This window comes from Pygocentrus nattereri, chromosome 4 (genome assembly GCF_015220715.1).
Source record: "Pygocentrus nattereri isolate fPygNat1 chromosome 4, fPygNat1.pri, whole genome shotgun sequence".
NCBI classification, from domain to species: Eukaryota; Metazoa; Chordata; class Actinopteri; order Characiformes; family Serrasalmidae; genus Pygocentrus; species Pygocentrus nattereri.
The window spans coordinates 34,539,046-34,563,288 of NC_051214.1; the positions used below are offsets into that span (position 1 = coordinate 34,539,046).

The 24,243-nt window shown below is 37.6% G+C and overlaps 1 protein-coding gene across 3 annotated transcripts in view; it reads left to right on the forward strand.

Moving 5' to 3' along the window:
• LOC108411796 (1-phosphatidylinositol 4,5-bisphosphate phosphodiesterase beta-4) overlaps positions 1-23,924 on the forward strand; it is a 90,290-nt gene extending 66,366 nt beyond the window's left edge. For 2 of the 3 annotated variants that reach the window (XM_017683544.2, XM_037537910.1), the window contains 15 exons: positions 496-598; positions 862-1,026; positions 8,796-9,000; positions 13,515-13,603; positions 13,709-13,859; positions 14,668-14,717; positions 14,868-14,933; positions 15,326-15,441; positions 15,538-15,613; positions 16,071-16,246; positions 16,820-16,921; positions 17,023-17,080; positions 17,719-17,805; positions 18,028-18,064; positions 21,537-23,924. In XM_017683544.2, coding sequence (XP_017539033.1) covers positions 496-598; positions 862-1,026; positions 8,796-9,000; positions 13,515-13,603; positions 13,709-13,859; positions 14,668-14,717; positions 14,868-14,933; positions 15,326-15,441; positions 15,538-15,613; positions 16,071-16,246; positions 16,820-16,921; positions 17,023-17,080; positions 17,719-17,805; positions 18,028-18,064; positions 21,537-21,625 — 1,570 coding nt within the window. In that variant the 3' untranslated portion in view covers positions 21,626-23,924. The remainder of the gene's footprint in view (positions 1-495; positions 599-861; positions 1,027-8,795; positions 9,001-13,514; positions 13,604-13,708; positions 13,860-14,667; positions 14,718-14,867; positions 14,934-15,325; positions 15,442-15,537; positions 15,614-16,070; positions 16,247-16,819; positions 16,922-17,022; positions 17,081-17,718; positions 17,806-18,027; positions 18,065-21,536) is intronic. The other variant, XM_017683554.2, reaches the window with a different exon arrangement.
• The last annotated feature ends 319 nt before the right edge of the window (positions 23,925-24,243 follow it).

A 24,243-nucleotide genomic window follows, 5' to 3' on the forward strand; every position in this document is an offset into this window, starting at 1 on the left:
TTTGACGATTCGCAGGTTTTTGTAATGGAAAAATCTCAGGTCATCAATCTTCTTCCGAACAATTAATCAGAAAAATAATTAACACCTGCCTTAAAGGCATAGCGCTGCCTGATGCTGCTGTAAACATATTAGGTTTGATTTCCACTCTGATTAGCTTTCAGGAAAGTCCTTAAAATCAAGATTAAATATTGTAGTCATGATAGATTTATTCCCTTATGTTATCCACATAGTATTAGTACTTGACATTGGATTTGGTTGTTTAAGCAGCATTTAGAATGACAGATGGTTGTATTGTACAGTCATTGGTAAACCATTTCAAGCAAAAAATAGCCTAGAGTATTCAGTGGGAGATGTAGAAATAGGGACAATGTTTCATTCAACAATTTGCATGTATGTAGTGACTGGACTATTTATATTTTTACAGTAGTTGTTTAAGTTCAGTAGTCATAACTTGTGGAGAAAGGTGACAGTTTGGTCTCTGCATGTCACCTGCAGGTATCTCCTGAAGCCAGACTTCATGCGACGCTCCGACAGAATGTTTGACCCATTCTCTGAGACGCCAGTGGATGGGGTCATTGCTGCCACTTGCAGTGTTCAGGTTAGACTGTTTGGTATACAGACACATACACTTAAATATTCACAATAGGCTGTTAAGTCAGCACTACAGATAATGTCTGTTTTGATGCCTCCAGAGTTATTGTAACATGGAAAGTAGTAAGAGGAAAAACACTTCATGAGTAGATCTGTCTGCAACTTGTGGTAATGTACATGTATGATATCTCCATTAGGTCTACCTGGATTAGTTTCTTCATCGTCTCTGTAAAGAGATTGCTGACTGTTGTATCTGTCTGTCAACCTCAGGTGTTCTCAGGTCAATTTTTATCAGATAAGAAGATTGGCACTTACGTGGAGGTGGACATGTATGGCCTTCCCACTGACACTATCCGCAAAGAGTTCCGCACCCGCATGGTGATGAACAATGGCCTGAACCCAGCCTACAATGAAGAACCGTTTGTCTTCAGAAAGGTGGGTGGCCCTTACAATCACCACAGTGAGACAGGAGATGGGTGCAGTAATTAGAAATAATACTGAAGTTCACTTAGCATTATTTAATCTTATTAGCCTGCTCATTTGTGTGTATAAATGGGTTGGAGATTGATCTCACAAAGACCATCTTTACAATACTACTTACCCTTCAGTATCTCTGTTTATTTTCGTTGTACAAAACAAGACCTATGGCAGCATATTCTGGACTTTTTTCAAATTCAGATGCAGACTTGAATATGCTAATTATATTGTGTAGTTACAATGGTATTTCTTATTTGATTGTGTATTATTTAAGACATAATTCAAATTCAAATGCAAAAGGTATATTTGCATTTCCATTTCCATGCATAATAGCTGGATGTAGCGTGGAAAAGCAAAGTCCTTCTGACATTTAAATTTTATTGATTGACGTATTAAAAACAGGATAACAGCCGCCCATTTGCAGTTGCATTTCCTCACTGTTACACTCTACCTCTGCCAAAGTTTGCAATTGCATTTTCACTTTCAACAAGGCACTCCTGTCAATCATCAAATGTGGGTGGGACGTTAAGAGGGGCTTTTTTATTGCCGCATGTTTTATGAGGAAGTGATAAAAATATCTAAACTTTGGTTAGATAGTGTTAGGAGCCTCCACTAGTGACTAACCAGGCTGAGGACAGTTCTGTCAAGTGATTTGCTGATGTTCTGTGTGGAAATGTATGTGTCATGCATCAGCATTATGTGTCAAGTATGTGACATTGTGACTGGGGGCTCGCAGGACTGTTGGGGAAACACTGCCCTACAAGTTATAGCACTTTCCCTGCTTTAACACACTTACTACAAACAGTCAGCAGTTGTTAACGAGCTGGACCCAGTTTTCCAAAATCTTTGTATTGTTACGATCGTCTTAACAGTACTGGTAGAGAGAGTGGTCATTATGATGTTTGAACTACCATTTCAGAATAATCTTTGTGTTAAGATGCTTTCAGGAAAGTCAGTCCTGATTAGCTGAATCAAGCTTGTGGAGAGAAGTGAAAACACTGAAATGTGCAGGGCATTGTTCCTTAGGGCCCAGGGTTGGGAAGCACTGGGCTCACTCAGCATCTCTGTAATATGAATGTCCATCATTGGCCTCCAGGTCCTCTGACAGTCCTATGAGCCTCTGCCTGAAGCCATTAAGTCACTAACATTGATGCTTGTGCAGCAACAAATTCTTACATTTTTTATTTGAATTTGAGTTGTCTTAAACAATGCACAGTCACATGGGAAATACAATTATAATTACACCATTTAATTCATGTTTTTAATTTGAATTAGAAAAAAAGGGCAAAAAATGCCACCACACACAGCAACTTTTTCATTCAATTCTACTAATAATAAAATATACCCTACTATTTACACAAATGTGAAAAATGTACAATTTGCACATCAGACAGAACTTGGTTCAATGAGCTGTGAGTGAGAAATAATATTAAACTCCACGGGGCTTTTTGTATGAATAAATGAATGAATAACTGAAAAAAAGTATTCATTGTTTTTTTTCCACTAAATAATTTTATAATGGTGGATTATTCTTGTTTAAAACCTTCTCTGCTGTGAATAAGTAGACATTGGACTGCTGCAGCCTTATCAGCTGCCATCCCATCACACGCTTCTCACATTCTAAACACGTTAGCATTGCATGCTGTACACTACGCATTTCCATTTATACTTCATAGTGTGCAGCACAGATGGATGTGCTGATGGAGATGTTCAGAGTTGAATATGACAGAATGCAACAAAATATTGTCAGGTCAACCTGGAAAACAGGCTGTTAACAAGTATAATCAGTTTTGTTACTATTAGGTAAAATATTTGGAGATTAAAATAACAAGGCAAGGCAAAATAGTTGAGATGAACAACAGCTTCATTTTTCATTCATCCAAATCTCACAAACAGTTCAAATCAATGCCTGCCTCATTTCATTTTACAGTGCTACAGTAATCTCATTATGCCTCGTATACACAATCTTTTGCAGATGTCAACATCAGATCAATAAATTGTTTTTAAATCAACTTGCTTGACCTCTCAAATGTTTGCAATGAAGGTAATCAGCACTAGCTGTTTTAATAGCATTACAGTGAAGTTTTTTTTATTAATGTATTGGTCAACATTTGTAAAGCTTGTACAGATACCACCCTTCATTTATTTAATGTCCAGTCAAAATGGCCAGTAAGTACAAGTACATTTTTCATGAGTTTACATCTAAGATCATTTTATTAAGGCAAATACATGAAAAAACTGAAGATCAAAATATTAATAAAAGATACACAGAAAATGGGACTCCTAACAACCATGCAAGACACGGTTGATCAACAAAACTGTCACCATCAGATAAACAGTACTTAACGCTGTTTTATCTGCTCTCCCAAAGAGATCTATTTCTCACCTACAGCGAGTTCAGAATGCTGCTGCAAGGGTCTTGACCCGCAGAAGAAAGAGAGGTCATATTACACCTGCACTCCACTCACTGCACTGGTTACCTGTCAGTTTTAGAATAGATTTTAAGGTTCTGGTGATGGTTTTTAAATGTCTTCATGGTCTTGCTCCTCTTTACCTCACTGAAATGATGGTGAGATATGTTCCTGTCAGGTCTCTCAGGTCTTCAAACAGTAATCTACTGGTGATTCCTAAAACCCGGTTAAAGATTGGCGAGGGTGCTTTTAGCCACTATGGCCCAAAGCTTTGGAACTCTCTTCCTGAGGAGCTAAGAGGCATTACATCCCTGTACAGCTTCAAGAGTAATCTTAAACTTTTGTCTGTTCTATCTTTTTCATTTTATCTTTTTCAGTTTATTTCATTATTTTATTTTGTTTCCTTCTGTCTTTATTTCTTTTAATGTGTTTTGCTTATCTTTGTTTTCTTTTTATTTATTCTGTAAAGCACTTTGAGTTGCATGTATGTATGAAAGGTGCTATACAAATAAAGATTATTATTATTATATTATTATTATTAAGGCTTTCATCTTTGAGAGACAGGAGAAAATCAAGCTCCACTTTTACTTCAGATCTGAAAAAGTGCAAAGGTGTTTTTGTCCATCCTTCCACTGTGAGAAGACATCTTAACACTATGAGTCTGAAAAGAAAGATAAAACTGACCACCCCAGACCTCAGTAATGCTCAGTGTTTTTGGGATTATTTGGATCATGAGCAGCAGAAAGTGCAACCAACTTCTAAGACTGAGCATTGGACATGTGGAAAAATATTTCTGAAGATTTCTTTGAAGACTGAAAGCAAGTCCACGAGTTATTTGTTGAGGCTTCTGCATAATTTTCTGTTAAATTTGTTTCCTGCTTTTTTTTTTTTGTTTTAAATGAACAAGTTGTACTTAATGGCCGTTTTTGCTGAAAATTTTAAATGAAGGTTGGTCTCAGCCCTTTGCACAGTGCTGTAAATGTCAAGCCTTTTGTCTGACTGGATTGGCATGTCCCATTAGAGCTGTCTGATGTGTGGAACAACACAAGCTTTTTTAGTAGAACAGGACTGCAGGAAGAGGAAAGGAGATCTAAAGAGAGAACCGGCGCAGAGAGAAATTGAAAGCCAATGACAAGCAAGGGAGAGAGGCTGCTTTAAAGAAGAATGGTGAGAAGGAGGTAGCAGGACCTATCAAAGGAGTGATAAAGGAAAATGATGAGAAATTATAGTGAAGTTCATGGAGTTAGTGTCAGTGAGCAAGATGAAGCAGATGAATGTGACGCTGCCATTTATCACAAGAGGAGCAGAGCCAGAGCGCTGTAAGTGAGAACAAAGCAGAGAACAAAGGAGAGCTGACTGAAGATCTGAAATGGAGAGGATATGGGGAAAAAGAAAGAAGAAAGGCAATGAAACAGACCCAGAGGAAGAGAGACAGAAAGAGAGAGAGAGAGAGAAAGAGTGTGGTAATCTGGACTGCTATGCAGAAATACTATTTAGTATATTGGCTGCTCTGTAGGTGTTGCTTTTTCCTTTTGTGAGTAAAATTATTTCGAACGCAGTAAATATATCTAGAATTTCTCTCTATTTGAGACTGTTAAAGGAATTGCCTTATTTGTGGACGTTTTTCTCTCCTTGAAGTAATTTTATTTAATATCATCTGTAGTCAGTTTGCCATTATTTTAGCTTTTTTCTAGAAACAATGCTTGAAACACTTAAATTGATCTGCAAGTGATATAACTGCATAAAAAAATGAGTAGAATTATCATATAATGTTCTTACAATGAGAAATATTAAACACATTAAAAAATTCACATTTAAAGGGCCCATATTGTGAAGAGTTTGATGCAGCATGTATTTAAGTTTTAAGGCACCAGTACACCCTTTATATATATGGACAATAAGCTGCAAAGGCAGTCTGTTTTAAATTCACTTTTTCTGTGATGTCACAAAAGCCAAGACATTTAAATACATCCACCTATTCAGACTACAGCAGTTTAGCTACATCCATTCACACTGAAGTTATAAGGAGAAAGAATGCAGTACAATACAAGCCTATCAGTCTGAGTTTATTTGCACATATAAAGTCACACTTACATATACATTCTTAGAGGCACAGTAACAAAACAGGGATCAATTCAAAGGGATAAAGGCATGTTGTAAAATGTGAAAAAGAGATTATGATTTGGTACATAAAAACACACAAACCTGATAAGTGTACCTGCAAGGTAAAAAGAAATGCAAGACAAAGACGTGGACAATTTTAAGTTGAGTGTTTTTTGTATTTATTTATTTCATTTTCACCACAAGGAATAACTATTACCATTTTTACGTAGTATTTGCTCAATAGCTGTATTTTTAGCTTTTCCTTTGGCCGAGAGAGGGACAGGGAATGAGAGAGAGAGAGAGAGAGAGAGAACGGGGTTATTATGCTGAGGCCAGCAGAATGGTGGAGTCTCTCAGCCATGACACTGAGACTCCGGCGCAGGCCATAAATCACAGCTGCCGCAGTGCTGCCTGCTCCACGTACACACACACACACACACACACATTAACTGCTGTTAACCCCCTTTCACACACACACCTTTACAAACACATAGTCATCAGCGCTGCTGTTAGCCCCCACACTCCCAGCTTACACCCACGTGCACACACAGCTGACAAATCTGCTGTAACCGCATCACTTACACATACACACACACACACACACACAAGCACAGCCATTACCACTGCCATTACACACACACTCATACAGCCTGCACTGCTGTTACTAACACACAAACTGTGCTTTTGATATAAAGACCTGAATTCACTCTGCAAACATTCACTATACTACACTTACAATTATCTATATAAAAGAGGAATTCGACCAGGTTTTCAAAATTTCAGCATAATTAATTAATTGTGATATAAACAAAGACTTCTACAGTGGTTTGATGTAAAATGTTTAATTGTATCAGAGGCAGAAAATAAGTAGACCCATAAATATAAGACTTGATTGTTAATGCAATCATTATATAACTATGTAATTATTATGTAATTACAAATAGCTCAGGTATAATTTTTACTGTCCTTTGCTTTCTCTTTAACATACACACATGTTCAAATCGCCGTCGAGTTAAGCCCAGTGCTGCTGTAACAAAGCCTTTCTCTTCTACTCACTGTCTCACACACACATCAGTGCTGCTGTTACTCAGTTATTACCACAACTCAGCCATACATACTCAGCAAAACTAAACCTGCAGATACAAACGGAAGAAAAAAACACATAAATCACATTAACACTGCACAATACACAGAGATAGATAAACACTCTCATCTAACAGGCATTATCATAGTCTGTATCTTAAACTCATTCTTGGGGCATCATCATCTTTCTCTTTGTCTCTCTCTTTCCATCCGTGGCTTACATTCTCTTATCGGTTCACTAAAATTTGCATTTTTATGCCCATTGCTCTCGTAAAGTACCTTTTGTCATTCTTCCAGATGAAATCAGTCTTCCCTTTTCTCTCTTATTCTGTCTTTCTGTTGCTCCTAATCTTTCCCTCGCATTACTCTCCTACCGTCTTTCTTTTTTCTGCTGTTCAGGTACAGCATGTATGTGCAGAAACAGGGAGGTTCACTGCATGTGTCCTTGGCCTTCAGGTTTCAGGTTATGTAAAAGCATACATTCAGCAGTGCATCCTCAGATATGGCTCTGTGATCTATGATTTTGTAAATGTTACTGTCTAGATCATAGTAATAGTTAGATGGAAGATCTGAATTACGCTATTTTCCCCTCATCCCAAATGCAGATATTATCAGCCAGGATACTATCAAGTAGCTATCAAGTAATTATATTGTAGTAGCATATACGTCACTAAATGGCATCATGAGAGCTGCAAGCTGTGTTGAGTTGTTAATAGATAGACTTGCCTGTGTGGATTTGACATTATGATGAACTGTTTGGTATAAAAATGTTGTACAGACTATATTAATGCTGTGTTTACACATGGATGTTGAAACAGAAGCATTGCCATGGTTACAGTAACACCAGCGAAAGTGAATTATTATCAAAGGAGAGCTTTAGCAATGTCAAGTTTTTATTTAATGTTAACAAGGTAGAGGGACACTTTTTTGTTGTAAAATACAAAGTTTGCCTGGACTTCCACAACGAGACAATCAGCAATTATAGGTCCCGAAAAATCAACATCCAGTTTATTCCATTGTCATGGGTAAATTGAAGTTTTGACAGAACATTCTATTTACCACTGCAATCAGTGGACCATTGGTACTGATTCTTTTCTGTTCTCTGTTGAAAAAAGCTCTATTTGAAATAATGGAATGTCAAGTTTACCATCATCTGTCTACTGGCAACAGTAGGCTTCAAGATGGCCCCTGCTACTGTTTTTCAATATGCTATATACTTTTCTGTAAATTTTTGGACACCAGAAATACATTGCTTGATGAACTACATTTGAGGACTTCATCAGGCCAATATTGTGTCAATTAGATTTGTCAGCAGGTCCTGTTAAAGTTACCAGATGGGAAAAAACCCTGCATCTGGAGAGCCCATAATATGGGTTCTTGCCTGCAGCTACGTCTTGATAGCTATAGATATCCAAGCCTCATCAAACAGAGCATATATTTTAGGGCTGTAAACATTTTCATGATGAGAAATCCAAGGTTTTACTGTTAGGTGCTGTCTGCATTTGCTGAGGGTCCTTCATAACTTGAGTTGAGCTCTGCTTGCACATCTTTAGCAGTGTTTAAACTGACATGTGTCATAACACTTCACTCCAGTGATGGAAATTCTTGAAGGGAATTTGACTTGATGTTTCTGTAGCTCTGTGGTTCTCAAGTGAAAGAATGCATAGAGACAAAGTGTAGATGTTGCAGACAAACACCACTTACAGAAAAGAAATTTATATGAAGTGAGCAAAAACCACATTTACAACTAATTGTGTTTTTTTCAACGTTTTCATGTTATCTCATGCTTCTTCACTTGTAAACACATTTTCACGTGATCACACATTTTTTCACTTTCTTTAACGTGAAATGTGCAAAAATCGTGTTTATTTACATGAGAAATACATGTGACTTTTCTATAAGAGGGTACAGCAGGTTTAATGTTTTATAATACTTTGTAGTGCTGTTAGCAGTATTTATACACTTGTACACATTGATATATAATTGTACATATTACGTATTTGCAAAAATAATAAAAGTCATGAGAATTAAAAATAATGTTTAAGCAACACTGCAAACTATGAGAATTAGCATCATACTTTCCAGTGATATGTGAGTTATAACACTTCTTCATCATCTGTCTGAACACAGGTCATCCTTCCAGACCTGGCTGTGTTGAGGATCGCTGTCTATGATGATAATAATAAGCTGATTGGTCAGAGGATCCTGCCGCTGGACGGCCTGCAGGCTGGGTACAGACACATCTCTCTGAGGAACGAGGGCAACAAGCCCCTTTCTCTCCCAACTGTCTTCTGCAACATCGTCCTTAAGACCTACGTACCAGACGGCTTTGGGGGTGAGTGAGCACAAACACACCAGGAGCGGTGAGATTAGGACAATTTCAAGTGACAAAGGCCCACAAAGCTTGTACCGTTGTTTTTATGGAAAGCTCTAAGTGTCTTAATTGAAATTATTCACTCATTAAATTATTAATAAATACTCGTTTGAGAAACAACAGCAAATCTCATCTTCCATTCTGTCACCTGTCCAACGACTAGTGAGAAATGAGAATTTTATTTTCAATTCAAATGAAGAAACCCCGACAACACACAGTCTCTCAAAAATAAGAACAGCTAATTTGTGGAAGACAGGAGTCTATGTCAGACAGTTATTTGGAGAAAAAGGTAGGTAATCAAGATATGCTGGAGCTGTTAATGGAAAGTAGTCAAATAAAAATACTGTGATGGAGTTTTTAAAAGAAAAGCCCAAGTCAAATCAGGTTCAGCACTCTGTCTGTTTTTATGTTAGAATATCATAATCTCACAGCCAGTGAACTGTAAAGGTTATCTTGAAAGGGAAAGCAAAGTAGAAAATGGGTTCGGTTCTGATAGAATTTCATAGGCTATAGTTGGAAAAATAGCATGTTTATGGAGATTTTAGTAGGTTTTTATACTAGACAAAAACTGTTAAGCTTTGGCAGATGAGGTGCAACACTTTTGGAAAGCAACTAACATTACAGTTTTGGCCAGTTGCATACACTATATGCTATAGCATATAGCATATAACTGCTTGGTCATGAGGAGACAAGAGGTCATAAGTTCTAAACCCAGTATTGCTTTAGGTCTCTACAGTCAGAAGTCTGAGAAAAAGAAGAATTTACCACCCCACCGCACAGTTGGGGCACTGCATGTTAAAGGGAGTCATAGCCTGTGGGTGAGAACAGGCAAAGACTAAACTGAGGGGAGGAAATGAATAAGAATCATGTTTTTCATAAAGTAAACTATTATACTAATATTTTGTAGAGGTAACATAGATGCAGTACTAAACCTGTAAGACAACTTTTGACTAGACTCAGTAGAGAAAAGTAAATAAAGCTATGTAGAAAGCTGAATTTCAAGCTGGCCTGACTTTTAATCTTTACAGTTCTGCCTCACGCCTGGGCTGCTTTCATGGGTTTTTTGGTCCTAACCTTATGTGGCAGATTGTGTGGGCTTATGTTAAGGGTTCTGCTGGAGAGCTGAATAAAACCTAAAAGTGACTGCATCCACCCACTTTCCACCCCCAACCACACACATACTGCAGACACATGCTATAATACTCACTAACACAGTAGGTTGCATGAGGTTAAGTTGATGTTTTTGAACACTGCATTTTTTATTATGCCCACATGTGTATTTTACAGTAGGTAACAGTTTCTTAGCCTACAGTTAACAACAATAGTACTGTATCTTATAGACCTTTACACCGCTACATGTGGCTCTACTGTGTAACTCTGTGTTACATAGTAGTCTCTCTCAAGGTTTAGGTAAAGATTTTGCTCTTATATCTAGAGACCACCTCTGGCACTGAAACGCCTCATGTACTCAGTCATCCACTGTATTAAGAGTACATCTCTGCCCTACAGCCATGGCCCAGATTTGTCCAGATGATGTGTATGTGTGTGGCTATACCAGTGGCCTCTGCAGACTCCTGCTCACCTACTGGTGCCCTTTTGTTCTTAAAGCACTCTGAGATTTGTTCTTATAACAGGACAAATTTGTTCAAATTATTAGGTGCTATGGAAAGTCTGTCTCCCATTCAGAATGAATAGGAATGAACATAGAGCCTTTAAAAGCATTGTAGTCCAAAATCATAGTTACAGTTGCATAAGGTACTTTTAAGGTACATTTGCATTGTTTGTAGCTTGGGTAACAGACATGTATCTGGATTGTAAAAAAAAGTATCCTTAAAATTTACAGTAACTCACTGGTAGAAGAGTTGCCATGTAGTTACTGTAATTGACATTTATAGCACCCATACTGTTTGTTTAGTCTTATGATATTGTATTGTATTTTCAAATACAACACAAAACTGTACTTTTACCAGACTACATATTGACAGCAAGATATTTTTGAATGTTATATATTTGCATACTGTAGGGCTGAAAATGGTTTTAACTGTGGCTGTTTGATGAGTTACCCTATGCTCGCCCCAGGTGGACAGCTCTTACCGCCCCTCTCTCTCTTTCTATCTCTCTCTGTATCTGTCTGTCTACCAGGTAATGTTCAGGTGGTCATCTCAAGTAGTTTTCTCAATGCAGTATTAGTCCTATTTGTGATATATTCTATATAGCCACATCATATTATTTACTAAATTGTAACATTTAACTTATTTGATTATATACTGTTAATAAATACATCTGTGCTACCTTAAACCACTGTAAAGGTGAGCCTACCAAAGAGCATTGCTTATTATACTAAACTGTAGTGTATTATTTTCATTTCAGTTTTTCAAAAGTGCAAATAGCAATTCTTTCAAAAAACAGACTCCTTAATAAAACTCATATTAATGATATAAGTTGAAGTATTTACTAATGGATTCATTGAAAAGCTATAGCACACAAAGTAAAATATGTAAAATATGTTCTGCCTTCGTCGGATTCCTCCTTCTTGCCGTTTTGACACCCATTGAGCTTCATGCTGTACAACACTGTGCAAATCTAATGTAATTAACGATTGCTCTGCCTGTTTTCTGTGTTTTGTATTGTAATATTTTATACTAATTTACATGTTGTTTACATGGCTTATAAGCTCCAAAAGTCAGTGTTTAAGCTAGAGTTGTTTAGCATTAAGTAGTTAAGTTAAAAGTGATACTTTTTTGATCCCACAACCGGGGAAATTCCACCTCCGCATTTAACCCATCCGTGAAGTGAAAGACCACATACACACCAGTGACCACACACACTAGGGGGCAGTGAGCACATTTGCCCGGAGCGGTGGGCAGCCCTATCCACCGCGCCCGGGGAGCAGTTGGGGGTTAGGTGTCTTGCTCAAGGACACCTCAGTCATGGACTGTCAGCCCTGGGGATCAAACCGGCAACTTTCCGGTCACAGGGCCAGATCCCTAACCTCCAGCCCACGACTGCCCCATAAAAGTAAAAAGGATATTTACAAAGCAAAAGTTTGTGCATTAGGTTACACAGTTCAGGTTCACAGATATGAATGCAGCTCAGCTATAACTTTTAACATTTAAGTTAAATGTCAGTGAAGATGATAGACTCTTGCCACTTCAAAAAGTACTTGTGGTGTCCAGTTTTACAGTAAAACTTACAATACTATACGTTTTAATGAACTATTAAAGTATTCTTACAAATCTGTTACAGTAGCCATGCAGTTAGGTATGTGATACAGTATAATCTGCCTGTACTCTAAACGTTTTCCCAGAATTCAAAACTGTGTGCTGTTTAAAACACATTTAAAGTGTTATACTGGCTTGACCACAATGCTTTATTGTTGAAATTACAGAAATTCTTTATAGTGTACCCTTTTTCTGTATCAGCAGAAGAACTGAAGATTGTTAAGAGCCATTCTTGTCGTTTTGGAGCGTTCTTCATAAAATTAATGAAAAAAGTGTGACCAATCACAAAGCAGAACAGGTGCTGTCACCAAGGAAATGTAGTGAACTTGAACACAGAAAAGAGAATTAGTAACCAACAACTTTATTTAAACTTGACATTTAAGAACAATTAATTTTTATAAGAGCTGTAAGGAGGAATGTAGAATGCCTGGAGGCCAGGTGCAGGTCACTTTTTATGTTGGTGTTGTCCACTGACAGCCGTGTGGCAAGTGGAAAAGCAATAATGTGCCACTATTGAGCCAAAGCCATAAATGCTCCTTGTGCTCTATGTGCATAGGGCACAGAACATTGCACTGTAAAAAATAAGTGTTGAATTAACATTTGAATTTTTATTAAAAACACTACAACAGAATTCTGAAATGAAAAGCTTTCAAAAAGCCTTAAGAGGTTATAAACTATTGTGTGTACCCAGGTTGCTCTTTGTAGTTTTGGCTAACAGAGCAAAGCTGGCAGTAGGTTGGGTCATGGAGGTTCATAATCTCACCTTTCAGAGGTTATAATAACATGCATAAATATGTGGGTTTGATTACCATGTTCTGAATGGTGAGTGAGCCCTCTTTTGCTGCTGTGTGTTGTGAAGGGGTTGTTGAGACTGAGTGTGCGGAGTGCGTATGGCCATGGTCATTGTCTTTCTTTCACCTGGCCCCTTTTGTACTACTGCTCAGTCCATAGCACCGCATGTCCAGCTCGCACACTCTAATGAAGATCACGGTTTATTCATGAAGGTGCTGGCTGAGAAGAGAAGTGGACACAACAATAAACAAATGGGCACAGTCTTGCCTTTGTTTTATTCATTTTTAGCTCATGAATTTATGCAGTTTTTTTTTCACTTTGCATTTTGTATTTAGCATGTTTTGTTGTTTTTCCACATTTAGGTCCCAACAGTTTTCCTTCAGTTAAATATTTACTGTGTTTTTGTTACTTCTCTGTTGGTGCCCATCTTTAGTGTATTCTCTGCCACTGTCCCTTTTTCAGCAATTGTGGATGCTCTCTCTGACCCAAAGAAGTTCCTCTCCATAGCTGAGAAGAGAGCAGACCAAATGAGAGCGCTTGGTATTGAAACAGTAAGCAATTTTAACAAGACTAATCCCTGTCTTTATTTGTGTGTCGCTAGTCTTCATTCATTGAGGCCCCCTCCTAGGCTAAGCAAATGTGTTCTGTTAATATAGAGCGACATTGCAGATGTGCCAAATGAGAGCTCCAAGAATGATAAGAAGGGCAAGGTGAATCAGGTGAAGGCCAGTGTGACTCCTCAAACCAGCTCAGACATGGCCCAGACCTCTACTGGCACTCAGAACAACAGCAGCGAAACCAAGAAAGGTGAGTACCAGTACAGATTTCTTACTGACCCAGATCATTGTCATACAGTCCAGATGTTTGTAGACACTTACTTCTAGTAAGTCAATTCACCTGCTTTAAGGTGAACCATTGTTGACACAGGTGTTGCATTGTGCACACAAAGCTTGTATAATCTTCATTGCCAATTAGAATAGAACAGCACACACGTCAGCTTAAGGGCACCATGGCCAATCTGAAGTGTCGGACAAAGGACACTAAAGCTGTAGAGGGCCATAAAGCTGTGGAGCAGTGAAACTACATTCTCTGGAGTCTTGGATGGAGCCCCATCCAATAGCTTTGAGATGAGTCAGAGAGACTTTTTGAACACATTTATTTATTTTCTATGAAAAAAACCTTTGGGAACACTGGCCATGCCACATTATTCTTAATTTGATGAAGAGAATAAACCTAAACCCAAAAAGTTTTAGAAAAGCAATATTTTGAACTGCTTTTCTTTAAAAAACGTTTTTCAAATGATTACCAAAAGCGCATATTGAAATCCTTTTGGCTGTGCAATGCCTGCTTTACTAAGGCTAATTATTTTTTTGTTACTTCTATCCACGCTGTTGCAGAAATGTCACAGTCATTAATGCACTACTTGTACTAATGTTGTGCTCATCATAAGTCCATACAGGGTGCACTTTGTGAAATTTAAACAAATCTTCCATTTGTGTAGAAGTTTCTAGTAAATAAACATATTAAACTGCTCACTGTCACATTGTTTTGGTAAATCTACCAAAAGTCCATGACTTTTGCTTGACATGCTATACCTTATGAACCTTCCTCACAGATTCTGCACTGGTTAACCAAGTGACGATTGAGGACTTGAAACAGATGAAAGTAAGTCTTATTGCTTATTATCCATTTCTCATTTTTAATAGGTTATGTGATTGTCATCACCATAATAAACCATGCTTAATTGACCTGATTCATTAATGTCACAGCTGTAACTTAGAGAAAGACTCACAAATCCTCATCTTCTCTCCTTAGTCATATGTTAAACTGATCAAGAAACAGCAGAAAGAGCTGAATGCATTGAAGAAAAAGCATGCAAAGGTTGGTATTCTCTAAGACACAGTTTATCACTAAGTGTACTCTTGATTTTTTTTTTATTTTCCCTCTTCATGATGCCTGATTCTAAGTAAGTGCATCCTATCACCTGATGTTATCAAAGGCCATTTTGCCCATCTTTGATCCTGGGCGCAACAGCAGACGCTTATTAGAATTGCTAAGATGGCTGGTTCCCTCAGAGACGTTCACCTTTTTATGGTGTTAGAAATCTCTGTCTGCTAAATAGGATGCTGTGGTTTGGTTAGAAGACATCTGCTTCAAAACTGAGTATGAAATGAGTATTTCTTTTTTATTCTTGACTAAGAAAACAAAAAGTGAGGACTACCAGCTAGACTTTAAATTAGATGCTAATAGCTTTTACTAACTATCTGTTTCAGGACCACAATGCCATGCAGAAGTCCCATTGCACTCAAGTGGACAAGATGGTGGCTCAGCATGACAAAGAGAAATTTACACTGGAGAAGCTGTTAGAAAAAGCAATCAAGAAGAGGGGGTAATTAAACTTGCTATATATAATAAGCTAAAGATGGATAGTATTATGCATTTACATAAACACATATTGCTTTTTCACTGATTTTCTTTGATACAGAGAAAACAACTGTTCGGATTTAAAGAAGGAGACCGCAATAAAAGTGGAGAACCTCACGTCAGACCACAAGGCAAAGGTAGACTAACCAGGGCTCAGGATTGAGAATTGTGTTATGAAGCAACTGACCATCACATAGATAGCTTAGTGATTTGTTAGACTGTAAATACCAAATACAAAAAATACATCACCTTCAAAGAAGACATCACTAAATGTTCTACATGCAAATAAATACATTTGAAAATGGACACACTGAATCGTTACTCTTGGGAGTGGTACCTCCACCTGATGACACTCCACCTACTTTTGTTGGAATTTACTTCACACTTCCACTTATATTATCATCACTTTTGCCTCAAGTTGTTTAATAACCTCACATAGACTTGCTTATGAGGCTTTTTACAGTACTGTTATCTATAAAATTGGACAAACACATCCATTAGTAGCAGTCCTTTTTATAGATATAGACTTTGCAGGTAGCAGTCTTTTACACAGAATTAGGTGCTTTTCAATTTAACAAGTATGTCTTCCTGCAGGTGAAGGATATTGTAGCCCAGCACACGAAGGAGTGGTCAGAGATGATTAACTCTCACAGTACAGAAGAACAGGAGATGAAGGATGCCCATGTGATGCAGCAGTGTGATCATCTAAAGAAACTGCTGTCCACTGTCCAGGAGCAACAGACCTTGCAGCTCAAGCTTGTGCATGAACGGTGAGTGAATGTGTATATGTGTGCAACTGTGTGTGATGACTATTTTAGCTATTCTTACAGCAAGATTTTTGAACACTAGGTTCTTTTGGCTTAATATGATTCTCCTTTCAGTTTTTAATCAGTAGTTTCATAATCTCCTTACTACCTCTTACAAAGAATTATTATTCTCTTTGGCAATACACTGAACTCCCTGGCAGCTTCTGTATCATTTCTTTATAGAACATTAACATTGCATGAATCACTTTAACTGTGGGAGGATGCCTGTGGAGAAACCTCCTAAAGCTCTTTCTGAAATCTGTCTTAAACCCCTGTGTCATTGTTTATTATGCTTCTGCCTCACTGCCATCAGCGCCATGTATCTGTGGCTGTTTTGAAACATTTCAAAGGATATAATGACACTTGATTATATTACCATCAATTATAAACTAAACACACTCAAGTGCTGCAAATTATGTCAAGTGACTTGAGAGTTGTAAATTGAGTCGTGACATTTATCTTGCATCATTTTTTTTGGGAACAAATCAGTTCAACCACGTTTGTAAGAGGCTTATTTTTTTTTAATTGTTTACACAGGCAAAGCAAAGAAATGAAAGCTAACCAGGCCAAGACGTCCATGGAGAACAGCAAGGCCATCAGTCAGGATAAGAGCATCAAAAACAAGGCCGAGAGAGAGAGGTACATGGCCACTATCCAGACTCTGCTGCAGAATATATGATATTAAATGTATTAATTTGCATAACATGCTGTACATTAGCCGCTTGTTATTTATTTTATAGGAGGGTGCGGGAGTTAAACAGCAGTAACACAAAAAAGTTCCTTGAGGAACGAAAAAGAGTAAGTTCTCTCTTGTTACATTAATTATTAAAAATATTAAACAAAACTATCTCTGGAGGAAGTAGACTTAATTGCAGAAAATATGTTTCAGCCATGACATTTCTTGATGTTACACTCTGATTTTCAGACTTTGGGACAGTTTACTTCAAAACAGCTTTGGGTCAGATTCATAATGCAGCAGCAGATTTACTGTGACATTAACAGCAAATAGTGGGGAGGGTAATGCATTTGATCATTCGTAAACTAGAATTACCTGCATGTTTTACTGCGTGCACAATGTGAAAAATAACATCTGAACCACTCTGACGATAATTCACCCGGTACAAAGCTGATATGGGTGAAGAAGTATTTTCCACAATGTTTCTAAACATGTTTGGTCCCACATACAACAAATCACATACACATACTCTGATTAACCGACTTACTAACTACTATTGTAAGACAACAGAGGCAAAAAAAAAATACTTTATTGAGACTTGGACTTCTTGAAAATGTTAGGTTTTTTAAAAGTACTTTTGACTAAACTAAGTTGAGAAAAAAAAACTTAGCAGAAATTATGAAATAAAAAGAAAACTAAAGGTATTTTGTGTCTTTGAAAATACTGTCCATTAAAATGTAAACTGTTTCTGACCCCACAGTTGGCTATGAAGCAATCAAAAGAGCTAGAGCAGTTGCAGAAATCCCAGCGTGAGCAGTTGGAAAAACTGGAGAAATTCAATGAGCAGGTATGTGTTTAGGCAGTGATCTCACTAAGATCACTGTACATTTAGGAGTTCAATACAGTGGGATGACCTAGATAGATTTGGAAGGTGTGGAGGGGTGCTATGAATTTAACAACTCTCATTGTTTCATTTCTTTTGGTTTATGTTTGTCTTCCATTACTCACACCTTGTACATGTATTCACTGAACTCATCTGTTTACATATGATTTGCTTTTTTTTGCACAGCTTTTGAAATCACATCATGCAAACTCTCAGTGTCAAGGTAGGCTCACTCATTCCCCATTCTGCTGAAAACAATCTTGTCTTATTCTGTCTTTCCAGTCTTACCTGTGTACCCAAATCATTTTGTTGCCTATACCGATGGATTATTTATTCGTTTTTATGGATAGAATTGACTGAGATTAGCATTGCTGAGGGACGCCACGCTGCACTTCATGGTCTTTTCTCTGTTCAAGTACACTGGTGTCTAAAGTGTCTAGAATCTCTAAATGGCTTAAAAATTAGCTGATAATTTGAAGAAGACATTTTGAAATAGGATAAAGTATACAATGCAAAGGCGCCTGGGGACTGGGAATTAGAACTACTGCACTAGATGATTCCTGCTGCTGCCACCGAGCTGCATTGTATTTTTAAAGCCTCAGGCAGTTTCTAGAGCAGATCTTCATGCAACGTTAAACCAGTAAAATTATCTAAGTTCATATACGCTAGTAAACTTCTTTTCCACAAAGATAAGATGATGAGACTTCCTTAAGAGTTGCCATCCAGTGGCAAATTACCTGAGTGATGCATTAAATCATTTAAATTTCAGCAGATAAGGGATGCAACCTGTGTACAGTGCAGAGTGACATGACAAGTCATTTATAAATCAAGTCTGTTGTGTCCTAAAACCTGTAAATGGCTACCACATTTAGAGATTTAAGTAGCTACAGCAGTGTGGTAAAATTTTCCCCACCTAAGTCTGCTCTAGAACAGCAAAAGTGAGCCACTTTCAGCATGTATAAACCCATCCTGTAAATGTTTGACTTTGTGGAGCATAAAGCGTTTGGGCGAAAAAATACTGTCCATTAAAATGTTGCAACTGCTAATTGGATGAGTTAAGATGGATGGAATAGAATGTAAAATAAGGCGCAGGATGTTCCAGTCGTTTCACGACTTCTTAACTTTTAAACTGAGAACTACATACAGTCATAAAATCATAAAGATCTACCAGTTGTGCATGTCAGTACTTGACGATGTTTAATGTAGAAACTAGGGGTGCAAATTTTTATACATTCTTTTGACCGCAACTGTCCGTAATTAGTTAGACACAACCCATGAAAATATCAAACACAGCACTGAGTTTTATGTAAATAGGGCTTTAGGCTTTATTGAATAAAACAACATAGCCTAACATAACATACATGACAGTAACATAATGTACTCTATTTATTTGAATTTATCATATTAGCTCAAGTTCCCAAGCCTATTTGGCTTCACTGAGACTAGCTTGATGTTTATTTGCATAATTTAACCCTTTAAAATCCATGGCTTATTACATAGTACAGGGACATCAGTGAAAATTGACTGAGCTATTTAAGTGTGTAATTAAACATTGGGCCAGCTGGTGGGTCCTGGCCATTTAAGGGGTTAAACAACAGTCAACATTGGTAGTTTGAGGATTTTTTAACTACATGAGTAACAAACACATGTGTAGGCTAAAGCTTAAAGCTATACTCAACAGAAGCATCAAGATGTTTGTGTCATGTGCCATGTAACTAAATATCCTAGTTTTGATCCAAGCTATAGCGGTCAGAGTCAGAGTCAACTCCAGAAAGCCCAGAGTTGTGCTTCACACACGTAGGGCTGCCAGAAGACATTGCGTTCAAGTTGTCAGTTGTTTATTAGAAATCAAATTAACTTTTTTTTTTTAAGTTTTTAGCGTTAGTCGATCATTTATGTATTTCTTGGTTAAAAGTTAATTGGTTAATCATTAACATCCCTAGTAGAAACGCTCAAGATAAAATGCTTTAAAGCAGAAATGTCAGAAAATGTCATAGTACCAAATATATGAAATTGGACTCTGTGGTTTGTCTTTAACAGTGCACTGACAGAGGTATTTGATTCCAGACCTTCTAGTTCCCAGTCCTGAATTTTGTAATCACTGATAGGTAGTTGTGGAATTGTGAATGAAGCTGATTGTCCACTAAGTTTCATACCTGCCAATCATGCAAAATCTTCACCAGAATTTTGACTCAAGGTCAGCTGAACATATCTTCTCTGTAAGAACCATTGAAGACATGAGCTTTAATAATTAAGATACAGTTTGGCTTGAGCATGACTGTTACATTACATACCTTATTACTACTGTGAGCCACTGTTAAGAATCCTTACTGCTTTGGAGTCATATTGATAGTTTTAAAGGGAAACAGCAAAAGCTGGTCCTTCATTGTTTGAGTGGGAGCACTCTGCAGTGTTATGAAACACTTTACAGGTACTGGACTCAACATTGTCAGCCACTGGAGTGTCAGCAGTCCTGTTGAACAGTGAGTCATTCACTACCCTGACTCATAGAGTATTACTAAGCAAATACCTAGAGAGTTTTTTCAGCACCTGTCATTTTATAGAAAAAAAAGAATTTTCTAATATGCAGATTCATGTGGAATATTACACTGCTATAACACACCTTGTTTGAGGGTCAGAAAATGTCACTGGGAGTGTAAAGCTCTGAGTAGATCATCTCTAGATCTGAGAGGCCTTAACTCAGCACAGTTTGGTTAATAGACTGCTGAAACAACTGCATCAACTAAGTTTGTTACCAAGCTTAGTTTGTGTATTTTAGTTGCAAAATAACTTTGTTGTAACATATTTAGTGCTTACATTAATAATTCACTTGGACAAGATTTTGAAGATGTTTATTGCTATGGTCATCTTGAGACAAATACAAAAGTAATGTCCTCCAGAGATGATGGGCAAAGCACACTACACAGCCTAGTAGTGTCCTTCAGATTTTCTTGTGAGAAGTAATGGTAATGATGATGGAAATTCACTCCAGAGAATGTAGAGTCCAATGCTGGGGGCTTTATACCTTCTAGCTAAAACTTGGCATCGGGCTTGGTGACCATAGGCTCGTGTGCTGGTGCTCCAGAGTGTCCCATTCTATTGGCAGTGCTTTTCTATGGAGATTGTACAAGCTGTGTACATGTTTGACTACCTATGAGAAAAGTAGGTGCACCTTAAAGTCCACTAATTTGAAGGGGTGTCTGCAAACCTTTAAGTGTTAACTTTGTCATTTCTACACCACATTACCTGCATTCCGGCCCTGTTCTCATTAGTGTTGCCTTTTATGCAGCACTGTCACACAAAATACAGTTTAAGTTTCAAGTCTGTTTTTTTGGCACTTGCCATGAGTAGCATGCTCCTAGAAGCATCTACTCAGTATTCCCACAGCATTTGTCAATCGTAACTGGTATGAAGACAAAAACACCACAGAAACAATTGCTTTAATCATCATGTTGCTTCTGATGGTGGTATTGCATATTGTGCTTGTAAGGCACACAAACATCAGTGTTTGAAGTGATGGCAATAAATTGCAAAAATGTAAAGAATGTTTTTCATTACACAAAATTTCTCTCAGTGAACTACAAATGAAAATTAATGAAACTGTTAGGAGAGGCATTTGAAGGTGTCATGGGAGTCCTAGGGTGGTTAAAATTGACCTTTAAAGCTGAGTATGTGTGCCCATGTGATCACTCCAGGCCAAGGACATGCAGCAGATGGTGAAGCTGGAAGCGGAGATGGACCGCAGACCAGCCACAGTGGTGTAACTGCCCCATCAGTAAACTAAGAAACAGAGAGACTCCTTTCTGTACGCTACTACCCCAGCTCCAAATCCAGAACCCCCTCCAGCAAACCCCCTTCTCTTCTTTGACCACTCTGAGCCACCAGGCAATGCTTCTGAATCCTTAGAAGCTCCATCAAGCATGGAACCAAAAAAAAAATAAAACCCCACCCCAACCTTTATGAACCTCACTGCTTGCTGACCCCTCCTCCTTTTTTTACAAAACTCCTCCTCCCCTCGCCCATATGCAACCAAACCCTAACTTCGACCTCTGTCTGTAGTCCGGCCTCGCTGCTCAGACGGAGCTGTGTGACAGCAGCCACAGGTCCTTCTGGGGCGGCCAGGCCCCTGGTGGAATGGACACTCCCAGCAATGTTGTTCTGCCGCTGCCTCTGTCATCATAACATCTACAGACAAACCATACTTACAGAAGCCTGCATCGGTCATCGGCACGTCTCCAATCCTCCCATTGTGGTGGCCTGAGATGGACGGAACTCGAAGTGTTCTTTGTAAACCTTTTAACTTCTGTCTTGATGGTACTAGTTTATAGTAGCAGCACCAGGCAAATAGAGGTATAACTGAAAAAAAGATTTTTAGTTTATGTGAGCACAACTTTGTGAATGATACGCTACACAAGAAGTTGCGTAAAATATCCTGAGCACTTTATACCTGGTAGGCCGTCAAAGGATTATTTTCAGATTTGTAGCAGTGCACTTGGTTTTCCCTGTGGTACAATGTGTTGAATGTCCGGACACTGTATTGAGGTTTGCAAAGGAATGGTGTGAATGAAATCATTAGTCATTGTAGTTCTTACAGTGCTGTTCTTTTTTCCAATCAAAATGCATTGGGTTTTCCTTTTGCTTATTTTTTTAAAGACGTAGATATAATAAATGAACTGTTTTACCCAGATCTGTCATTTTAATTCATCGGGTAAAGATTTTGTTTCCGTCAGTAATTCCTTTTTTAAATGGCACTTTCGGTTTTGCTTATACTTACTGACACTGTACTGTACCTGCTGTTACGCTATTTGTGTGGTCATACGTTTTGATGTTACGACAGCCATGGTGTTGACATTCCATGTTGATGGACCGAAACCAAATACCACTCAGACATATGTGAGACAACATCTGCAAGGTTTCCCAGCACTGTTTTGACATTCAGTAGGATTTTTGGCAATCATCCATTGGTTGCTTGTACTCAACAACCAAAAAATTTCCCCTTAACCCCAACCACCATGTATGGGGATTTGAAGAAGAATCATTAAAATGAGCTGAGTGCAGCGACAGTTAGGGGGTTAGAGGAATAGGTGCTTTAGTCTCACACTTTTGAGTGCTTGAGGTTCATTTGTAGTCCAGAGACCTTTTTGCTTGGAGAGATCGAGGCAGTCAAACAGGCAGCTCTTCCTGTGGGTTTTTAAAGCAGACAACACATCAGTCTTCATTTACAGAAACATAAGAACATTTGTTTTCATTTTGTACAGATACCCCATTATGCTGAAGTATGAAGTATGTCACCACTTTGTTTTCCTCTAACTAAATGATATCTCCTGTTGAAACATGCTAAATAGGAAAGAGAGAGTATATTGTATATACTGGAATGTATGTAGTTAATTTAACCAAATGATTGAACAGTATGCTTATGCTCCAAGGGCTCTGGGATAGTGTGTACATGTTTGTAATGGGAATGCCACCTATCAACCACTAAGTTATTTTCTTTCCTATATTTTTTTTTTCTTTTCCAATCCTTGACATCAAGACTGGTACCTGTATTATGCTTTCACCACATATCTACTACGAAATAATAAGCAAAGTGCTTTTAACTTAAATCCATTGCTTACAAATGTGCCACTCAATGTCTGGTAGGACGTTTAAATTATTTTACAAACAGAAAATGCCAAAATAAGGGTTTATTTATATACAGATATATATAAATATATAAATATATAAATATACATATATTATTAAATATAGTGTGAAGTTTAAGACTATTTCGTTAGTTAGAGGCTTTTTGCACTAGTTGAATGTTGCGCGACTTTCATGTAGACTTTTTTGCTATATAGTTTGCAGAAAAAGCAGATTATTTTTGCAGAACAATGTTGCTTTGAATTTCATCTGTTTGTATCGTTTTTTGTTTTCTGAGCTATCTGCAGCTAGTCAATGTACCATTCTGTGAGTGTTTTTGTATTTATATTGTATTTGTCAAACTTATAGCGAAGAAAAATACTAAAAAATACTGTTGTTATCCTGCTACTTTAATACCGTTTTATAGTATGTGTACCAATAAACTATCCAGGTGTTACATGAAACCCTTTGTAACAGACTTTTCTCTTGTATGTTGTGTAACCTCACAGCATTTTATACATTCTATTCATAAGAGGCAGGTGATGAAATGAAAAATTCATATCATCATGGTTTGTATAGGCAAGTAATTGTAATATGTTTAACATTAATTTAAATGATGCATGCTATTATGCGTATGTGCTGCGTGAATTTAGTTATGGGTACAGTAGCTACAATCCACAATTAATTAAAAGCCACAATCATGTAAAAGTATTGTTACTTCAAATAAATAGTCACTCAAGTAGAAGTAAAATCAAAACAATTAAGTGTCCAAAACATAAGAAG